At 35.3% G+C, this 20,919-nt stretch overlaps 1 protein-coding gene across 4 annotated transcripts in view; it reads right to left on the minus strand.

Moving 5' to 3' along the window:
* Positions 1–6,534: 6,534 nt before the first annotated feature.
* LOC107743091 (GRIP1-associated protein 1-like) overlaps positions 6,535–20,919 on the minus strand; it is a 60,710-nt gene continuing 46,325 nt past the window's right edge. For all 4 annotated transcript variants that reach the window (XM_016556203.1, XM_016556202.1, XM_016556201.1 and 1 more), the window contains 2 exons: positions 13,243–13,412; positions 6,535–8,101 (listed from right to left, as the gene is read on the minus strand). In XM_016556203.1, coding sequence (XP_016411689.1) covers positions 8,021–8,101; positions 13,243–13,412 — 251 coding nt within the window. In that variant the 3' untranslated portion in view covers positions 6,535–8,020. The remainder of the gene's footprint in view (positions 8,102–13,242; positions 13,413–20,919) is intronic.

Here is a 20,919-nt window from a genome sequence, read left to right on the forward strand (position 1 = left end):
TCTTTGGAGTGTTACAAGCTCTTGGTGCATAAAGAAGATCTGTAAATTTGCAAAGACTAAAGTCTCAAATCCAAAGAGATATTCTTTATGAAAGTTAAGAGTCAGCCACACCTACCTAAAACGGCTCGTTCTAACACGTCCCACATATCTGCATCGCTATGTGGGAAGATTTGCATAACGCCGCCCAAATGTTTACGCAAAGAAAGAAGGCGTAACTTTTATTCATGAAGGCGCTGTGTTTCGTTGTGAAAGCGAAACTACTTTGGTTGGCCTTCCGCTGTGTTTTTCGTTGTGAAAGCGAAACTACTTTGTTTGGTCTTCCAAAAATGGACATAACTAGAAATCAGTGGTTAAGTTGTATTTACAACACTGTTCCAGAACACTTCAACCCAAATATTCAGATGTGTGCAGCACATTTTATGGAGGACCGTTTCCTGATCCTGGGAGAGTAGACTACAATGCCGGCTGTTCATTTCATTTCATTACACCAAATACACAAACTAATGTTCTTTTTAGCAGCATCAAATGACCCCTTTAAGCAAATGTAAAAGCCCTTTCACACCAAAAAAGAAATGAAAAAGCCTGCATGAAGAATAGGACGCAGGAATTCGATACTTTTCAGGAAAAAGAAAAAAAAGAAACACAAATGTCATGTCTATCTAAAGTCCCGTTTTCATATCAGTATGGTTCAATTGGATCAGTGAACATCAGCAGCAAAGGTATTGATTAATAAAATGGGAAAATTTAAATACATAAATGATATTTGTGTTACTATATTCTAAGTTTGCATTTCATTTTGAGGAATACTAAATCTGTTTTTGTGCAGATGAGATGAGTAAATGCTAGAACTAACATCATGTTTAGACAGCGCACACAATGCCTCTGCACTTACTCCTGATTTCTCTCAATATGGGCACAAGAGAGCTGTCAGTCAAAACACATTATCTGGCATTACTTATTTGAAAAAGTAACTCAGATATTTTCTTGTAAATTAAAAAAGTAATGCATAACATTACAAGTTACTTGGAAAAAAGTAATCTGATTACATAACTCGTGTTACTTTGAATGCGTTACCCCTAAAACTGGTTTCAAGCCATTTAAAATTCAAACTGACCCTCAGTAGAAGGAGGGATTAGGAAGAGACAAGAAGTGTCTCTTTCATTGACTTGGAAGTGGAAAACCACTTACCAAAGGCATCATGGGAGCATTGGAACGGGTATTTTCTCCAACACCCTTGGGAGTAATTCTCCAACCTTTTCCATCTGACAACCCTTGCGTTCAATTTCTACAACTCCGATGTCAATACAAGGCTTCACGGCTAAATTACTGCAGCAAAAGACACAAAAGCAGACAGCAGAGTTACAACAGTGATTTCGATCTTTCTAAGGCTTTGAATTTACAGCTGCCCGACCCTCAATAGTCACAAACAATAACCAGAAGCAAAGACAATTACGTGAAAGCAGCTCTAATCAATGCAGAATATCCCTTGTCACCTGTAATGATAAACCAGTCAAATGTAGACCTACACAAGAAGCTGGAGCTCACAGGAGAGCTTCAACCATGATATTAACCATGTTATATTCTGAGGTGTAGGTGTGTTGATTACAAATCGATGCTTTAATCATTTCACTTCAGATGCTGAAGAGCCCCTCGGCCACATTAAATCTGCAACTTAAACTAATGAGCAACCATTATTTGTGTTGCTATATTCTAAGTTTGCATTTCATTTTGAGGAATACTAAATCTGTTTTTGTGCAGATGAGATGAGTAAATGCTAGAACTAACATGTTTAGACAGCGCACACAATGCCTCTGCACTTACTCCTGATTTCTCTCAATATGGGCACAAGAGAGCTGTCAGTCAAAACACATTATCTGGCATTACTTATTTGAAAAAGTAACTCAGATATTTTCTTGTAAATTAAAAAAGTAATGCATAACATTACAAGTTACTTGGAAAAAAGTAATCTGATTACATAACTCGTGTTACTTTGAATGCGTTACCCCTAAAACTGGTTTCAAGCCATTTAAAATTCAAACTGACCCTCAGTAGAAGGAGGGATTAGGAAGAGACAAGAAGTGTCTCTTTCATTGACTTGGAAGTGGAAAACCACTTACCAAAGGCATCATGGGAGCATTGGAACGGGTATTTTCTCCAACACCCTTGGGAGTAATTCTCCAACCTTTTCCATCTGACAACCCTTGCGTTCAATTTCTACAACTCCGATGTCAATACAAGGCTTCACGGCTAAATTACTGCAGCAAAAGACACAAAAGCAGACAGCAGAGTTACAACAGTGATTTCGATCTTTCTAAGGCTTTGAATTTACAGCTGCCCGACCCTCCATAGTCACAAACAACAACCAGAAGCAAAGACAATTATGTGAAAGCAGCTCCAATCAATGCAGAATATCCCTAGTCACCTGTAATGATAACACAGTCCAAACGTAGACCAAGACACAAGAAGCTGGAGCTCACAGGAGAGTTTTAACCGTGACGTAGTGTTATGTTCTGAGGTGTAGGTGTGTTGACTACAAATCGATGCTTTAATCATTTCACTTCAGATGCTGAAGAGCCCCTCGGCCACATTAAATCTGCAACTTAAACTAATGAGCAACCATTGGAAAGATTCAGTCGTACCATTTTTCCATCCTGAATAATACCTTTCTTTATTAGGTATTGGTTAGATTTCAGTCAATCCACGAATGCCTTGTTTACTGTAGTACCCATGAGTGTGCGTTTCAGTGACCTGACTTTTATCGCATTTTATGCTATTAAATAAAATAAACACTTGATAATTGAGTTGAAGAGTACTGTTTTTGGCAGAGGAAGAGCTGTACCACATTTGCATTGATTTCGTAAGGGATAATCCAATGATAGCTGTACATTAAATAATTTTAATGCACCACATAGAAGCAAAATAACCACCCAATGTGAAGTGGTTTATTTAAACAAACCAGTTCGAAAATGACTCACAGATTCACTGAAACTTTGCAAACTTATTACATCTACTTTTTAGCCACATATAAAATGTAAAATATTTATGTAATGCATTATAAAAGTATTCTTAATGCATTAGTTATGACTTTTAATGCACCTTATAATTTATTGTATGATCTCATAAATAACGGTAACCATAGACATAATACATTATAGTACTTATCTATTCATCATCGCTACATCTCTAAAAATTTTAATGCATTAAAACACATGGCAAACAAACTGTCAAATATTATAATGCATTTTTACTTTAGTTACAATTATTTATTAAGAGATATAATTTATTACAATGTATATTATGAATACCTTCGTAATGCATTATATATGAAGGCTTTAAGTAAAGTGTTACGAAAGATTTAAGAAAAAACAAACAAACAAACAAAAAACATCTTATTGTCAAATTCTGCTGTTCATTTTATTATAATAATTTGCTCTCCAGTTTAATTGGTGGTTAGTCTAAATTGATTGTTCAAAAGTAGTTTTGAACAAAACAGTCAGTTCAACTGTTTTGACTGAAAAATTGAATCATATAATATATTTTATATTTTTATAATAGTATATTTTTATAAAGCTACTTTAATATTTTAAAATGCGTATATGGGAAAAAAAAAACTTCTAACTTTCTATAGGAACAAAAACATATATATTTTAATTTTGAAAATATTTTTAATATAGTGGAAGTCTATTTACAATTTTTTATTTTTATTTTTTATAGATTTTAGATATTTTCTAAAAATCTAAAAAGATATTTTCATAGATTATAGATTTTATAGATTATACTTTTTAAAAATTATAGATTATGAATACCTTCGTAATGCATTATATATGAAGGCTTTAAGTAAAGTGTTACGAAAGATTTAAGAAAAAACAAACAAACAAACAAAAAACATCTTGTCAAATTCTGCTGTTCATTTTATTATAATAATTTGCTCTCCAGTTTAATTGGTGGTTAGTCTAAATTGATCTGTTCAAAAGTAGTTTTGAACAAAACAGTCAGTTCAACTGTTTTGACTGAAAAATTGAATCATATAATATATTTTATATTTTTATAATAGTATATTTTTATAAAGCTACTTTAATATTTTAAAATGCATATATGGGAAAAAAAAAACTTCTAACTTTCTATAGGAACAAAAACATATATATTTTAATTTTGAAAATATTTTTAATATAGTGGAAGTCTATTTACAATTTTTTATTTTTATTTTTTATAGATTTTAGATATTTTCTAAAAATCTAAAAAGATATTTTCATAGATTATAGATTTTATAGATTATACTTTTTAAAAATTATAGATTTTTATAGTTATTTTAAAGACAAATTAAAAAAAAATCTTACTTTGATAAGCTTCCATAAAATAAAAAGTTTCATGACAGGTGATGAATATTTATGGCCAGTAAATTTTCTCCATTTACTCACCATTGGCTGGTGTGGCAATGTTGTTTACCTCTGTAAATGAGAATATAATAAACTGAAACCCAATTTTAAAACCTTTCAAGTCTTCCTGGATTGTCTATTTGATTAGGCCTTTGGTCATTGTAAGGATGAAACCCAATGCAGAGCAGTGGAGCCCTTCAGCATGTAGTGTTGATTAGGGATCACACTCACTGAACAGTGACGAAGACAAAGATGACAGCACTATTTGAACGGCTCCAATTAAACGCTGCTCAATGATTCGTGTCATTTGTTTACACGGTTCTTACAGGCATCATTGATAGTGCAGTAAACACAGCTTGTGCTCAGAGGAGAGATTAACCAATCTATTAGACAAACACTCAGTGAAAAAGAGGTACTTGTTTGTACAGCCCACTGACCTGGGGAGGAACCAGCATTTATCGTTCCAAACCGGTATGATTTACTTCTGTGGAAAACAAAACAGGATAGTAAAAAATAAAATAAAAAAAGAGGTGTTTGTCCATACAATGAAAGTCAATGGGGTCCAAAGTTGTTTTTGGATGCTGTTGACTGTCATTGAATAAAAGCAGCGTTCTATATATTTTTGTCTGTGTTCCACAGATGAAAATGAGTCATATTGGTTTGGGACATGACAGTGAGTAAATAATAACAGAATTTTCATTTTTCACTGTACTATTAACTACACTCTTAAAAATAAAGGTTCTTTATTGGCATAGATGATTCCATTAAGATCCTTTAACATCCAATGAATCTTTTGATTGCACAAAAGGTTCTTTACATTATTATAATGTTCATGACACAAAGAAAAAAATGGTTCTTTTGAGAATTGCTCATTGAAATGTTCTTCACTGGCATCACTGTGAAAACCCCCTCTTGGAACCTTTATTTTAAAATCAAATGTAATGCACTACTCTTAAATAAAACCACTAAATTTCAAGAAAGAAAAACCTTTGTGATGTACGAATTGTGGTTCCTCTAGCTCAACTGGTACAGCATGTCATTGGTTTGACTCCCACGGCACACCTGTGCTGATACAAAAAAAGTATACAATAAAAAGCATCTGTCAAATGCATAAAATATACATTGTAAACAAATCATAGAAAGTCTGACACTCAGACACTGTTTTTTTTCCAGCCATTCTTTATTATCACTGCAAGTTATGGAAGTCTGAACATGACAATGAAATGCACATAAATAAATATTAGCCGTAGAGATGTAGTGGGAGATCGGACCTTAAAGGGGTCATATGATGCGATTTCAAGTTTTCCTTTCTCTTTGGAGTGTTACAAGCTCTTGGTGCATAAAGAAGATCTGTAAAGTTGCAAAGACTAAAGTCTCAAATCCAAAGAGATATTCTTTATGAAAGTTAAGAGTCAGCCACGCCTACCTAAAACGGCTCGTTCTAACACGCCCCCACACTGTAAACCCGAACAGTACTACTAACTTATAAAGATTAAGAACACTTGGTAAAACTAAGGACATTATTAACTGTCTTGATATTTACTTTGACCGCTGAAGCGATTATGGTAAGGGGCGTTACATTTCCGAAGCGTGCTTGTGGTGTTCGGCCAATCACAATGCACTGGGTCAGCTGGCCAATCAGAGCAGACTGCGCTTGTCAAAGGAGGGGGCTTTGTTGAAAACGAAGCGTTTGAGAGAGGCGGGGCATAGAGGGCCTACAATAATGTACAGTATTTGAAAAATAATGTGTTATTTGAACATTAAAGCATGTCAACATATTCTGTTACACCAAATACACCAAATAATGATCTTTAAAATAGCATCATATGACCCCTTTAACAATAGAATCTGCTTACATGTAGTTAGTGATGATTAAAAGATGATCTTAATTAAAGAAGAGCTTGTTTGCCAGATATTAGATTAGAAGAGTAAAAGGCAAAAAAATTAAACGCCTCTGAGCTTCAAAGGCAAACATCCTTTATTCTTTTGAGTGCAATCATCCAAGTGAATCGATCTGTCAGTTTCCTCAATTGTGGAAATGAAAGAATTTCTTCTGAATTTTCCTACTGTATGGTATAAACGAAAGGAATATGGAATAGCATACCGTCAGGATTTCCTTAAGAAGCCAGAGACAGGGATTTGACAGGCATTTAACGCACCATGCACGAACGTCACGCTCATGTGCCAAGAACATGGAAATGAACCGTTGTCGTAATAAAGCTTAAAGCATTGAAAAGATCTGCAAATCGTTCACATCTCACAAATCATAAAACATTATTTTGCCAAGGTGAATATACATATATATCTCTAAATTAATACAGAACCGTTGAGGAATAAGGTAGACACTAAATCCATAATGTCACATGAAATGTTCAATCTACTATGTTCTGTTGTGCAATCAGAACGAACTAAGCAAATAATTGGTCAATATTCATTGCACCTAAAATGATCAATGGAGCATGTGCCATATTCAATTTGACATGAATGAAAAAGAGGCTGATATTTCACCAACTCAATGATGAGCTTTCATTTGCGTTAAATGAAATGGCGTCTTTTCTGATTAAGAGCTGTAGTTCGTTGGTAAACGATTGGAAAAATCAAGACACAATGGAACCAAAACATGGAGTTTGAGGACCAACGATTAAATTAACGTTACACTCTCCAAATAAAATATTTCTGTGTGCATCAGATCTTAAAATGTTCGCAAAAACGGAATGCATAAAAGCAGAATCATGTCGCAACATTCAGAAAAAAACGATAGGGCGTTGACGTGCACAAAACAAACTGGTGTTACACACTAAAACAGGCGGCTAGATTCTCATGGGAGTCAAGTGTGCGCTGGGAGAAATTGGTCCGTTCCCCAACAGCGCCGTCAGTTCCGAGACAGACAGAGAGGTGTCAAATTGAGTCGTTAAGCTGCGGAGAGATTGCTGCTTAACGAGGGGAGTCCAGGGAGCTGCTCTCCTTCACGGGAACATTTTGAGCGCCCCACAAAAATGCTCCGATAATTATCGCAGCAATTAAATGCACGCTCTCTCGCTCTCACTGGAAAACTTCCTGAATTTTTAAAAAAAATATAACGAAGTGCAGAACTTGAGATTTTAGCCAGTTTCTTTCAGATACGAGCAGCATACTGTAAAGATGTAGACATGATGATATTTGGATTTTCTGGCACGAATAAATACGCCCCATATACACATACAGTAAGTGTCTTTAGCGAATCAAATATACAAAACAGGCAATACAACAATGAGAGCAGTTTGAGGACGCCAATGTTAGACACACGCTTTCCTGAACGGGGGAATTAGTGGTGGGTAGAACGGTCCTGTTTGGACCACCGACCCCATGCCACTGTCCCGAGCACTCACGGATGTCAAGCCGCCAGGGTTTGCTCGACGGACCCTTTTCTAACAGTACTTTCCCGTCCCAGACAAACAAACATATAAAGTGTTACGTTACATTCAGTAGTATGTAAATCACAGATGGACTTGATCTGTTTTGACCCTCTGTGCTCCTGGTACATCTGAGATTGCTGGAGGTCTTTGTACGATGTTGATGGATGTAGTTTCCTCCTGGTAGCCGTGAAAAGATGAGAGAAAGAGAAAGAGCAGGGTACTGAATCATCAGGTGGACGGCGTCCAGTTTTATCCCGTGGCTTTGGAGTTTTCCGCAGGGGTGGCGTCTTTACTCAAACACACGATCTCCTGAGACAAAACTTCCAGATCCTGCAAGACAAACCAAGAATTTAAACATGATTCTAATGAAGAGTACACTATTGAAAATATGTGGTAGTTGCATACTGTAAATGTTTATTTACAGTTCCTTCCTCCTGCTGAGCTTTACACATAGTTGAAAGCAACCCAGAATATCCTGCCGAATATGTGGGTACGAAGGACATTAGGCAGTCAGGCCCGAGTTCAGCTGCAATCTCACATGGTATTATACTCTCATTCTCTCACAAACAAACACACGCTCACACACACAACAGCAGAGGCAGCGTTGCATGCACCGTGTGCTCACTCTAAAGCAAAAAAGCCATCAAATATTAAGTGGGCTGTTTGTTTCTGGAATGGTGGCCCCAACTGCCAGTAAATATTCATGAGGTGGTTGCTCGCTGGATTAGAAAAAGACGTCCAAAGTCCACAACAGTAGACAATGGCCATTTTGGTCTGTAGTTATGGCTTCCCCATTGATAGTTTGCTCTGCAAAAGTGTGCCAAATTTTTAATAACATTATTAAAAATATATCTCAGTTATATAAAGTATAATACATCTAAAATTATACAGTATATTTAGTTTAAAATAAAACTTTTGTTTGAATTATTTTTAACTGAAATTATGCACATCCTCCCCAATTCTCATTACAATACTGAAAAAAAATGAAAAATGACTAATTTAAATGAAAAATATTTATACATCATAGTAGCATGTTGCACTGCTTTATGTAAATTTAAATAAAAACTTAAATTGTAAAAACTGTATTGCTGTAAAAATACTGTATTTTGGCAATGACAATCTAATGATAATAAAAATTGAGAATATATTATAATTATTAATATATTAATGGCAATTGGCAAAAAAAATAGTAAAAGCAGATTTTGTTACTGTAAAAATACTGTATTACAGTAATGACAACCTAATGATAATAATCACTGAGTTTATTGAAAATTATTTTTAGAAGTCTAATAAAATGAAAATGAGGCAATAAAAATTAAAACTGGGCTGTGGTTGGGTAAATAACTGTCATGAAAATGTTTATTTTAAAAAAATGTTTCAAAAAACATGCTTTATTTTCTTTAGTTTTTTGGGGTGTAATAAAGCAATAAGCCCCAAGAAGCCGTGGTTTACAGTGAATTTATAACAGCTAAGGGGCGGTAACCCCCTTAGCTGTTATAAATTCACTGTAAACCACAGCTTCACGGGGCTTATTGCTTTTATAAAACGGTTATTCCAAATACGTAGTTAGGTTTCACAAAATAAAACAGAGCAAATAAAGTGTAATGATATTAATAAAAACAGTATTCTTCCACCAAACAATGTAGTTCCTCAGAAACAGTTGTGGTTGCAACAAAGTGGTTGCCAAGCAACACACAAAGTAAACAAAGGTGTATGTTTGTAGAGTAATTTACAACAGCTTCGAACGCGGCTCAACCAATCAGAATCAAGGATCGGAACTATCCGTTTTATAATGTCACTCACTTATATCATGACTTTCAGCCTTTTAAAATTATCAGGCTGGTTGCATAAACTAAGACTAGTCTTAAAAGTTGGTCATCTAACTTGTTTTCCTCAATACTGCTCATAACTTTTTAAAGTCAAAAAGGTTGATTGGCCCAATTTGAATCCGAAAAATAAGACTGATTACCTCTTAGCTAACTGCTAATTTAATCAAACTAGCTCATAAGACATAGTCTTAAAAGGGGCTATGTTTATGCAACTGAAACCTGGGGACAAATGTATCTTGGTGTCATTTGTCTTTGACTTGTAAAGTGGCATCAGTGTGATATAAACTTCAAAAGCACTTTACAAGGGTTTTGATGGTGTGATGAGCACTATGAGAGACAGAGAGACGGACATATACAGAGAGAAAAACAGGAAGCTTTGTAGAATGCTGTAGATCGTGCTCATTGGATTTTAAGCATCTCCACATTTTTCTCATCTTGTCTGCAGGAAAAACGAATGCTTAATCGGCTGTTAACGAGCTAGACGCATCACGGACGCTCACTGCTGCAGTAGCCTGCAGGATCGTTTTCCACTGCGTTTCTGTATCGAACACCATCCACAACAAGACAAGCTGCAGCATTCAACACGTTTACTGTTAAGTGCATGTAATCCAAAGCATGAAGATGGCTAAAAATTCAATTATCATCATGATATATATTGTTAAGGCTTTTAGCTATGAAGCACCACTATGAAATAACTACATTTAGTAATGATAATAATCAAATAAAACTATTCCTCTTCCAACTAGAGCTGAGTTTGAGTGCTTACAGGTGGGTGCATATTACAGCTTCAACCAAACTGATTATAAAGCTGGAACTATCCATTTTTAAGCGTCAAACTGCAAACATAACCAGTGCTAAGGTTGACCAGACTACATCCTTCATAAGCTTCCCAAGATGTTTGTGAATCGATTTAGAAAGGTTTGTGTTGCAGGAAACTTTCTGTTCTTAGTTATGGCCAAGCTTTGCAGAGGGATCGTCACTCCATCTTGGTCTTAGTTTGCATCGTTTGTCTCTGCCAAGGTTACGGCAGGGTGTTTTTGTAACCTACAACTCCCCCTGGGCACCAACACACACACACACACACACACACACAGAGAGACACAAGATGCGGTCCTCCAACATCCAGACTGTCTCCGGGCCGCACATCGGCCCAAACGCCCCCTCAGTAAGGATTTTATTCGGATTCACAAAACAGAGCACCATGCATCACACATTGGTGCATTAATAAAGAATGTAACGAATGTGAAGTGGCAGGTGTGCATATAACATCTCTGAACGTGGCTCATCCAATCAAATGTATAATGTATTACTGTTGCGAGTCTTTTGTTTTTAACTCAAGACTTACATAACGTGAAGCCGCTGTTTTTGCACCGATTCCAGACATTCATTTGATATGAATAGTCTTCTGGTTTGTATCCATCCAGTTCCATTTAAACAGAGAAGAATAAAACGAAGTCCCTTTCATTTGTTATTTATTTAAATCACTGGATTATACAAAAATAGACTTTACTATATTGTTTATGTAATCTTTAAGACATTTTTGGGTTTAGTTTCCAGCCAAAAATAAGCACATTGTGATATATACAATACATGTATGCATTTTAGCAGACGCTTTTATCCAAAGATGGCAAAGCTGAATTTTCAGCAGACATTTCTTTAGTTTTCAGTGTCATATGATACTTCAAAAAAAATAATTCTAACATGCTGATTATTATTATTTCTTTGTTAATGCAATAAATTGGTCAAAAGTGACAGTAAAGACATTTATAATGTTATAAAAGATGTCTATTTCAAATAAATGTTGTTCTGAAAATTCTGAAAAAAAAGTATCAGTTTCTACAAAAAATATTAAGTAGTATTGATCATAATAAGAAGCATTATTAATTAGCAGTAATAATAATTAATAATAATTCATCAGCAAATCATCACAATGATTTCTGAAGTATTATGATACTGAAGACTGAAGTAATGATGCTGAAAATTCAGCTTTGCCACCACAGGAATAATTATATTTTAAAATGTATTCAAATAGAAAATTATTAATAATATTTCACAGTATGACTGTTTTTACTGTGTTTTTTTAATCAAATAAATGCAGCTTGGTGAGCATAAGAGACTATAATATTACAGCACATATTAGTTTTTAATATAATTCAAACAAACCAACATATGGCTTCACTACAGGAACAAACCAGCCCTTAACGATGTGCGGCTCTGGAAATATCAAGAGGGGTGTGAGAGGTTAATTGTCATTAGTCAATCTGTGTGATGGTGTAATCCCATCAAACGCATCACCCTGTAGGCTGCCTGACGTGCACTTTCTATTCCTGCTCCTAGAAACGTTTTAGCATTAACAACACGCCCACCCTCTGCTTGCTGATGAATAAGACCTCTCAGTGGAGTCTCAGGACCGTATGACAGCAAGCCACCTACACACACACACACACACACACACACACACAAACGTGTGATCACACAGTCTGCCAATCACGCTGTCAGAGCGACTGCAGTCACCTTTTCTCTAGCAGGTGGAAAACTCATGGTCACTTCACCTCTACTCACCTGAATGAGTCATTGCTCAACACAGTTCAGCTCTTTATTCCCCATGAAGCATCAAATGCAAGTCTCACTTTTTTTCGAATTAAAGATATGCCAAGGAACTTGGCCATTGCTAATAGAACCCACTTGAAATCTGCACTTTTTTTGCACTTGCACTTTGTGTAGAATTCTGCAGAATGTGTAAAAAGGAGTATTGCAACAAAGTATTTAAATTTGATCTTTGCTTAAACAGCATTTGCTTTTTAAAATTGCAGATACAAAAAGTGAGAACAGCAAGTAGGTACAAATATACAAATATTTTCAACTTTAACCTTAAATTTGAAAAGAAAGACTATAAAACAATAAAATAAAATAATTTTAAAACTTTAAATGGACACTGCATGTTAAGTGGTTCAGGCTGACTTAATTGCAAAAAATAAAAAATAAAAATAAAATAAATAAAAGTGAGAGAAATTACATTTTAAAATATTAAAATGGAAAATAATTCCTTTATATTGTAATAATATTTCACAATATTGCCATTTTTTACTGTATTTTTATTGAATAAATGCAGCCTTGGTGAGCATAAGAGACTATATTATTCTAGTCTTATTTTATATATTTTATATATTTACATTCAACTTTAACCTTACATTTCAAAAGAAATATAAAGGTCTATAAAATAAAATTATTAAATGAAAAAAGAAATAAAAACAAAACCAAATAAATAAAATGAACAAATAATAAAATAAAATAAAATGTTGTATAACTTAATTGCAGAACATAAAGAATATAAAAAGGAGAAATATTACAAGTGAAAAATTTTACAAGTTTTACAAATGACAAGAGTGCTGTCTTGGAAGCCCTGCAATGATAACGAAAACTTTAAAAAATATATAGCGAGACAGGAGCAGATTTTGTTTTTATTTTGCTGTAATGTACACATTCTGATATCTACTGAGCTTTCTTGTAGGTCTATAGGCACAGATTCGGTGTGGGCCTCAAATCGCCTTTCAAAAGAAGGTTTTATATCCAACCTAAACTGACCTTGATCATAAAAGCCTGTCTTTCCCACCCCAAACGGCTGGCCTTCCCTCTCTTTACCTTCTGTAGGTGCATGTTCTTTGTCAGTTGCTCTTCCAGCATGTTCTGCAGCTTTTTGTTCATCTCACGCAGGTTCTCGTCTCCAGGTTTTACCAAGTCCCTCAGCACAGAACTCAAACCTCCCCGTTCACCCTGAGCACCATGGGCCACCGCACCTCCTCCGGATACATCTGAGAGAAAGAGAGAGGAAAAAGGTGCAATTTTAGAGACGGCAAACATTCTATCACTCCGGCCTGTGCTTTTTAACCATGTTTTCCCCAGTAATGCCTCCATGAACATCCATGAATAAAGATGATCTCTATCAGGGGGCCATAAGTGTCTGCTGAGTGAATACAGAGTGCTTGCGTTTGGAGGTAAGCATTTCGAACGGCTCTCGCCTCGCACGCCACAACATTTACGAGCACCTCGAGTGCAATCATCAGCAGGTTTGACGAAAAGCCGTGCAAGTCTTAAAGCTGGCAAATACACAACGCTGCACATTCAAGAGAGCCGCCGAGAATGAATTCTAGCTTTCAGGAAATTCAAACCCTGGTTGAGGTAGAGAGACTGACAGTAAGGATGGAGTCAAGTTAAAGGCAGCACTGACAAGGTCTGTCGACAGGGTTCATGACAGTAACACACAACCACGGAAGTGACCGTAAGCAGGGGACATCGGTGTGGGGTTGTAACTGGACAAGGTGGTGTGTTAAAAAAATGAAAGCTGTTGCTTAATTGATGATTAATGGAGGTGAGTGAGCGGAAGGCCTGAGGTACTGGGTTGCCTGCTTAAAGCCAGATATTGTCAGGTTACTGGTGAACTGTCAGATAGTTTAGTGGAGTTTTTCCTCTGAGGGAGGACAGGGAATCGAGCTGGCCAGCCTCTGCATGTCAAGGGCAAAAGCAATACGTTCGATCGGGATGCTTCTTTCTCGGTTTTCACTTCATCTGGGTGAGTGGAGACATTCAAGGTCAGCTCAGCAGCGTGTCCCTAAACGGTGCTATCAAATAACCTCTTACACCTGTGGTCTGACGATGGAGCACATGGGAAATGTGCCACTTCCTGCGGGTGTTTAAATGCAGTTTCCGATAAAATCTCTGTGGAAGCAAATACATGTTTTATTATGGGAAAAAAAGACATTGGGCTATAGGGATATGCCGGTATCAAATTTTCATGTTTGCGATTAATTGCTAATGCTTTTAATCACGGTATACGGTATTATCACGGTATTGAAATTTAGTTTAAAAAAAAGTGCTGTCATAATACAGTATAACAGGTTTAATAACTTTTTTCTTATAACAAAAATAACTGAACATTTAAATGCAATAAAGCAATACAGAAAAATTTATAAAGTTTTACACAGATTAAAGTGCAAAAGAACTATAAAGACCAATAGGTATCACTTTACAATAAGAATATCGCATTACCGAATACCGGCACAAGTCTATTGGGCTATAGTTAGTGCTACTAAATTAAAATTAAAATAATTTAACAAATAAATAAATACATTTAAAATAAAATAAAAACTGAAAATAAAATACATTTTATGACTCCAAAACTAACATAACATTTTTTTTAAATAACAATAAAAAATTTTGGGGACAGAATATATTATAAAGAAATCTAACACAGCTATTTTAACACACTAACTTACTAAAATTACTAAAAACAAATACTAAAACTAAATAAACTATAAATATCTGAAGAAACAAATATACTTTTAGAATGAAATTTGAAAAATTTATTAAACAGCATTTACTTTTGTGTTTAAATCCAGTTTCCAGTAAAATCTCTAAAGGCAAATGCATGTTTTATTATGTAAAAAAGACACTGGGTTATAGTCAATAAAACATCTTTAACTAAAATAAAAATAAAACTAATTTAACTGTAAAAAATAAAATGAAAAATGAAAAAATACGGAATTTTTTTTTTTTAATTCCAAGATTAACAAAATAAAAATATATATATTTACATTTTTGGGGGACAGAATATATTGTGAAGAAATTTAACCCAGCTATTTATATGATATCAATTAACACACCAACTTACTAAAATTAAAACAAATACTTAAACTAAATAAACTATAAATATGTGAAGTAACAAATATACTTTTAATATAAAATATAAAAAAAATTAATTTTTCTTAAACAGCATTTACTTTTCAGAAGAGTACAAATACCAAAAGTACAAATTAGGGGTGACCCCGAATAGTCGAAGATTCGATAGGAGGAGCCTTATTCGACTACCAATATCACAGTCGAATATTCGCGAGGTGTTATGATCATGCCAGGCTATATGGGGGTGCTCAAATGTCTGATTTCACATAGAACTACTGGTTTTCTCAAGTTAATATACAGCCTATTAAAATAATGCTGTAAATAAGAATCTGAAAAGAAGCTTCAAATAAATATTTTAACGTGCGTGAATAAATCCAACCACCCCTTTAGATTTAAGTTTCACTTTCCATAATCCGTGACCGACAGAGGAGCATCTTGGCGGCAGAGATTTAAATCTTTAGCATGACTAAAATTGACACAGGCAGAGTGAAAGACTGGATTTTTTCGATCAGGTAGGATACAAGTGATTTCAAAACATTTCAGCCGGTTTATAAATACCATGTATATATTACTTATCTCGTATAAGATGCATTTGGTTGAGTTGCGCTGCAGTAAAGTGCTTCATTGTAGTACTACGGTGATTATCTCTTCAGCGTGAGCTGAACAACAACAATGCAGAATATTAATAACTATGACTGGGACTGTCATATACATAATTATAATGAGAACACTATTATAATAAAACGCTGTGAATTTTTAGAGTTTAGTTGCTGTATTCCTGCACGTTGTTGCGTGAAGAACGTGTCCACAAAAGGAGTTCATTCAGAGTCACGCAGACACGTTCATGGGCATTTTGTGCAGATAGCCTACAAGTCGTAATATTAACGTTATGTTGTATAAATAACGAAGCGTATTCTATATGAGTTAAATGATGAGATAAATCCCATTGATTAAAAACCTGCTGCTTCATTCAACTGGTCATCTTCAGCACGTGCAACTCAAAACAAAAATGCAGAACAATAATAACTACTGTCATATACATAACTTTATAATGAGAGCACTATTGTAAAAAAAATTTTGTGAATTCTTAGGGTTTCGCTGACGTTTAATGTTAACTATCTTTTAATCAAAACATGAAACATTATTTACCCCGTTTGTATCTGCGAGGCATCCGTTACACATTTTTCCTGTGTGTTAACGTAATTATGACTGTCGAATGTCTGACTTGACTCTTGGTAATGTATTTTGCCCCGCCCCCAAAACATATGATTCGACTATCGGCAAGATTCGAAAATTCCGATTCGACTATGAAAATCCTTAGTCGGGGACACCCCTAGTACAAATACTAAGTAGGTACAAACATACAAGTATTTTTAAACTTTAACCTTACATTTTAAAAGAAATATAAAATCAAAAATTTATAAGAAAAAAAAAAGTTTAAATTAATGCTGTATGCTGTACAGATAAAATAAAAATGAATAAGAAAAGAAAAAAATAACAAAAAATTAATTTATGCTGTATGGTAAGTGGTTCAGACTGCAATGATGCCAAAAGCAGGGGGACAGGAGCAGAATTTTGTTGAAGAAAAACTAAAACTAAGCAATTGAGTAAAAAAATTGCAAAATCTAAACTGAAATAAGAAACTAAAGATAAAATAAATAAAAAAAATACACTTAAAAAATTCAAAAGTTTAATTTCCCTGGCTATAGCTGCCACTTTAGTAATGAAAAAGAACCAATTATATACGTTTCAGGAACAGTATTATGCATATCAAGTGGTGCACAGTAACCTGGATTTTTAAAACATTAAGTTGCTCAAGCGACTGTGACCTGTTCTCATGACAGGCCATGTCACAGTTAGCTGAGGAGCTTAATGCATTGTTACATCACAGTATATCAAGCTAAGCACTAGCAATCTCATGCCTCTTTAACCTTATTAGATTGGCGCAAGAATAGCGTATATGTGTGGCTAACAGAAGAGCCTCACACGTGTTCAACATAAGCGCAGCACAAGAGCATTGCTGGTCGCGGTGAGCCGATGCCATAGCCCAGAGCCACGAAAATGAAGTAGAACGTGACGCACCATAGCTAATTGAGATGTTAACTTCACCCCCCAGAGGCCTGTTCAACCTTTGAATGCATGGCTTTAAGCGTTGAAGGCCATGAATGGCATTTGCCTCGCCCCTGAAGCCTGACAGTAAACACCACAAGGTGCAAAGCGCAGTCTTTGCTCTTTATCTGGACTATAAGAGAATTAACTTTGTCAGCTTACCACAGAAGCATTAGCTGAACACTATGGTCGGTGAATATTTCCAGCTTTAAAATGCCAAATGGATACAGTATTGCTGTGTGTTATGATTTCCGTGATGCAGAAAACACGGACGGAAACGCGGAATCCAGTCATAAAAACTATTTACTGTATAACGCGGAATGTCACGGAATTTGACAAATTTTGCTTGGATAAGTATGTGAATATTAAGCTGCAAAACACTATTTACTACACACATACTGAAGCATGCTGCTGCCTGTATATGAGTATATGAACACATAAACATGAGCATTTTACTGTTTCTTGTTTGAAAAAAAATTATCATCATATCATATACAAACAGAAACCTAAAGTTAAAATCATTTAAAAAAAAATTAGAGATGCTTTTGATTATTAAAATTTAACGCAACCATTAAAAGGGAATCCAGAAAATTAATGGAAACAGAGTTTGATAAAAAGTCAAACTGAATTTGAGAAAAAATAAAATAAAACATTTCATAGGGCCTTAAAAATGTAATGTAAAATGCCGTTTAATATTGAAAGTTTGATGATTGAAATTAATTAGACACGCTTTTTGATTAACAAAATTTAAATTTAACTATAAAAACAGAGTCTAGAAAAATTACAACAGAAATGGAATTTGGGAAAAAATAAAACCGATTTCATAGGGCCCTAGTTATGGTTAACGAAAACTTGTAGCTTAAAAACTATTTGAAAACATCTTTGAATAAAAATAATAAAAGTAATAAAATGTAAATAAAAATGAATATTACTAATGAAATTAACTTTAAGATACATATTTCCATGACCCAGAACCCAACTAATAAAAAACTAATAATAAAATGGCCACAAATTAATTTTAGAGGTTTATAAATGGTATCTTATAAAACTAGAGTTTGTTACAACACACCTGCATAAAACAAGAAAATGCCACTGCATAGCAGCCAAATATTTCATGGCATTAAATGCTTTAAATGATACCAGTTAACGCAACAACTTAACATACTACAACAAAAACGACATAAATTAAACAATTCGAAAACAAACAAAAATAAAATAAAAAATAACAAAAACTACACTCAATTGAAAGGACAAATTACTAAACTAAACAAATTAAAATTATAACTATAATATATCTGATGTGACCATAATGGAAAGGAGATTGCATAAAGTTTGCAATTCCATGTCGCAGTAATGAACCTTTTTTTTTCTTCTAAACTTGTCCTGTGTCCTTTTCCAACATCCACTGCTTAGCATAGCAGCCAAATAGCCCATTACAACCAATGCACTGCTTCATTAGAATTCTATTAACATCTGCAGTAGGGAAAACACAGGCTTCATCTTGTGATGCTGCAGTGTCTCCTTTCACCACGGCGTAATTCCCTCCCAGTACGAATAACTTGCGCTGAAGTTAATGCATCTGACTCTTTAGGGAACAAGATGAGCGAATCCTTCGATTGCTACATCAATGTTTGTGCTAATGACACTGCAAATGGAAAAACGCACACCTGTCTGTAACCAGTATTTCTTCTATATTGATCAGTGTCATTAATTCTAATTTGCTGGAGCGTAGGGGGCGAGCACTCTATGGAGACACTTTGATAAATCCACAAAGGAGATTTACAAAGAGGACTCCCTGCTCTAATGGCTGGAAAATGCCAGGCCGATGGCTTTCAAAGGTGTGGAATGGCGCCAGGTGCTCTCGCAGACAGACCAGTAGGGCATGTGAACCTAAGAAGCCAAGTCACGGAAGCAAACGAAAATGCTGGATATAAGGCACACTGAAGGCACCCAGATGTTCCTGACTCATGACTCAGGGTATCCCTGATCACACGCTCGGCTGGACTACGTCAGAACAGAGCTGAGATCAAAACCTGCAGAGAATGAAGTGGGACTTGACAGGGTTGTGTAACATAAAGAATTGAATTGAAAAAGCCTTTTAAATTCCAATTCAGTTACTGACAATGAAATTCATTTTAATTTAGGTAGCAATCAATTTTGAATGTAGGAAAGTAGAATTTAAATTACCTTAAATTCAAAAGAAAATAATGGTCAGAATTGAACAGAATTGGACAAGACAAATTGTAAATGTTGAAGCCATTTTGGAAAAAGCTTTAAAAGACTTTAAATTAAACAGAAGGATTAGGGATGTTACAATTCACTCAACTCACAATGCTATACGATTCAGAATACTGGTTGCACGATACGATTTTCTCACAATTGTTTTTAACAAAATTACATTTTAAGGGATAGTTCACCCAAAAATGGAAATTCTGTCATTAATTACTCACCCTCATGTCGTTCCAAACCCATAAGACCTTCATTCATCTTCAGAACACAAATTAATATATTTTTGATGAAATCCGAGAGCTTTCTGACCCTCCATAGACAGCAACGTAACTACCACGCTTAAATTAATAGTGGTAAGGACATTATTGTAATAGTCCATGTGGCATCAGTGGTTCAACCGTAATTTTATGAAGCAACAAGAATACTTTTTGTGTGCTAAGAAAACAAAAATAATGGCTTTATTCAACAATTTCTTCTCTTCTGTGTCAGCCTTTGATGCGTGTTCACGACTATGCAGGGTCAGAAAGCTCTCGGATTTCATCAAAAATATCTTAATTTGTGTTCCGAAGATGAACAACTAGGGTTGGGCCGATAGACGATGCCATCGTCCATCGCCAATGGCTGATAGACATCACGATGATGAGCAGGCATCGCAATCCCCATACCCCCCCTCCCCCGCGTCCCGTGTTCCGAAAGAAAATGACGTGTAATACGGAACCCCTAAAGGGAATAAATACGAGATGGGAGGAAAATATATTTCAGTATTTTCTCTCGCAGTTATATCATTGGGCAATTATACTGTATATAAATTGGCATCAGTGAGCCGCTATTATGCCTGGCATTGAAACGGCTTTTGAATACACGATCGCTTTTTAGTTTCACTTTCACTTTCGAGATTCGCGATCACTCTGTTTATACTATGGAGCGGCAGTAGCACACATTTACAAGATTAGATGTTTGTCAGTGGTGCTCAGGATCTGCAAATAATTCGCCATCGTCCTCAGTCATCTCCCCTTACTCTGTTTATGTGGTAAATGAGCAGGCATCGCAATCCCCATACCCCCCCTCCCCCGCGTCCCGTGTTCCGAAAGAAAATGACGTGTAATACGGAACCCCTAAAGGGAATAAATACGAGATGGGAGGAAAATATATTTCAATGCTTTCTCTCGCAATTATATTGTTGGGTAATTATACTGTATATAAATTGCGGGCATCAGGGAGGCGCTATTAATAAGCGGGGCATTGAAATTACACCGCTCTCGCAGTTGAGTTCCGCCTTTTTTGTTCCTACAACATCATGTCATG

This window comes from Sinocyclocheilus rhinocerous, unplaced genomic scaffold (assembly GCF_001515625.1).
Source record: "Sinocyclocheilus rhinocerous isolate Xijiao unplaced genomic scaffold, SAMN03320098_v1.1 scaffold797, whole genome shotgun sequence".
NCBI lineage: Eukaryota > Metazoa > Chordata > Actinopteri > Cypriniformes > Cyprinidae > Sinocyclocheilus > Sinocyclocheilus rhinocerous.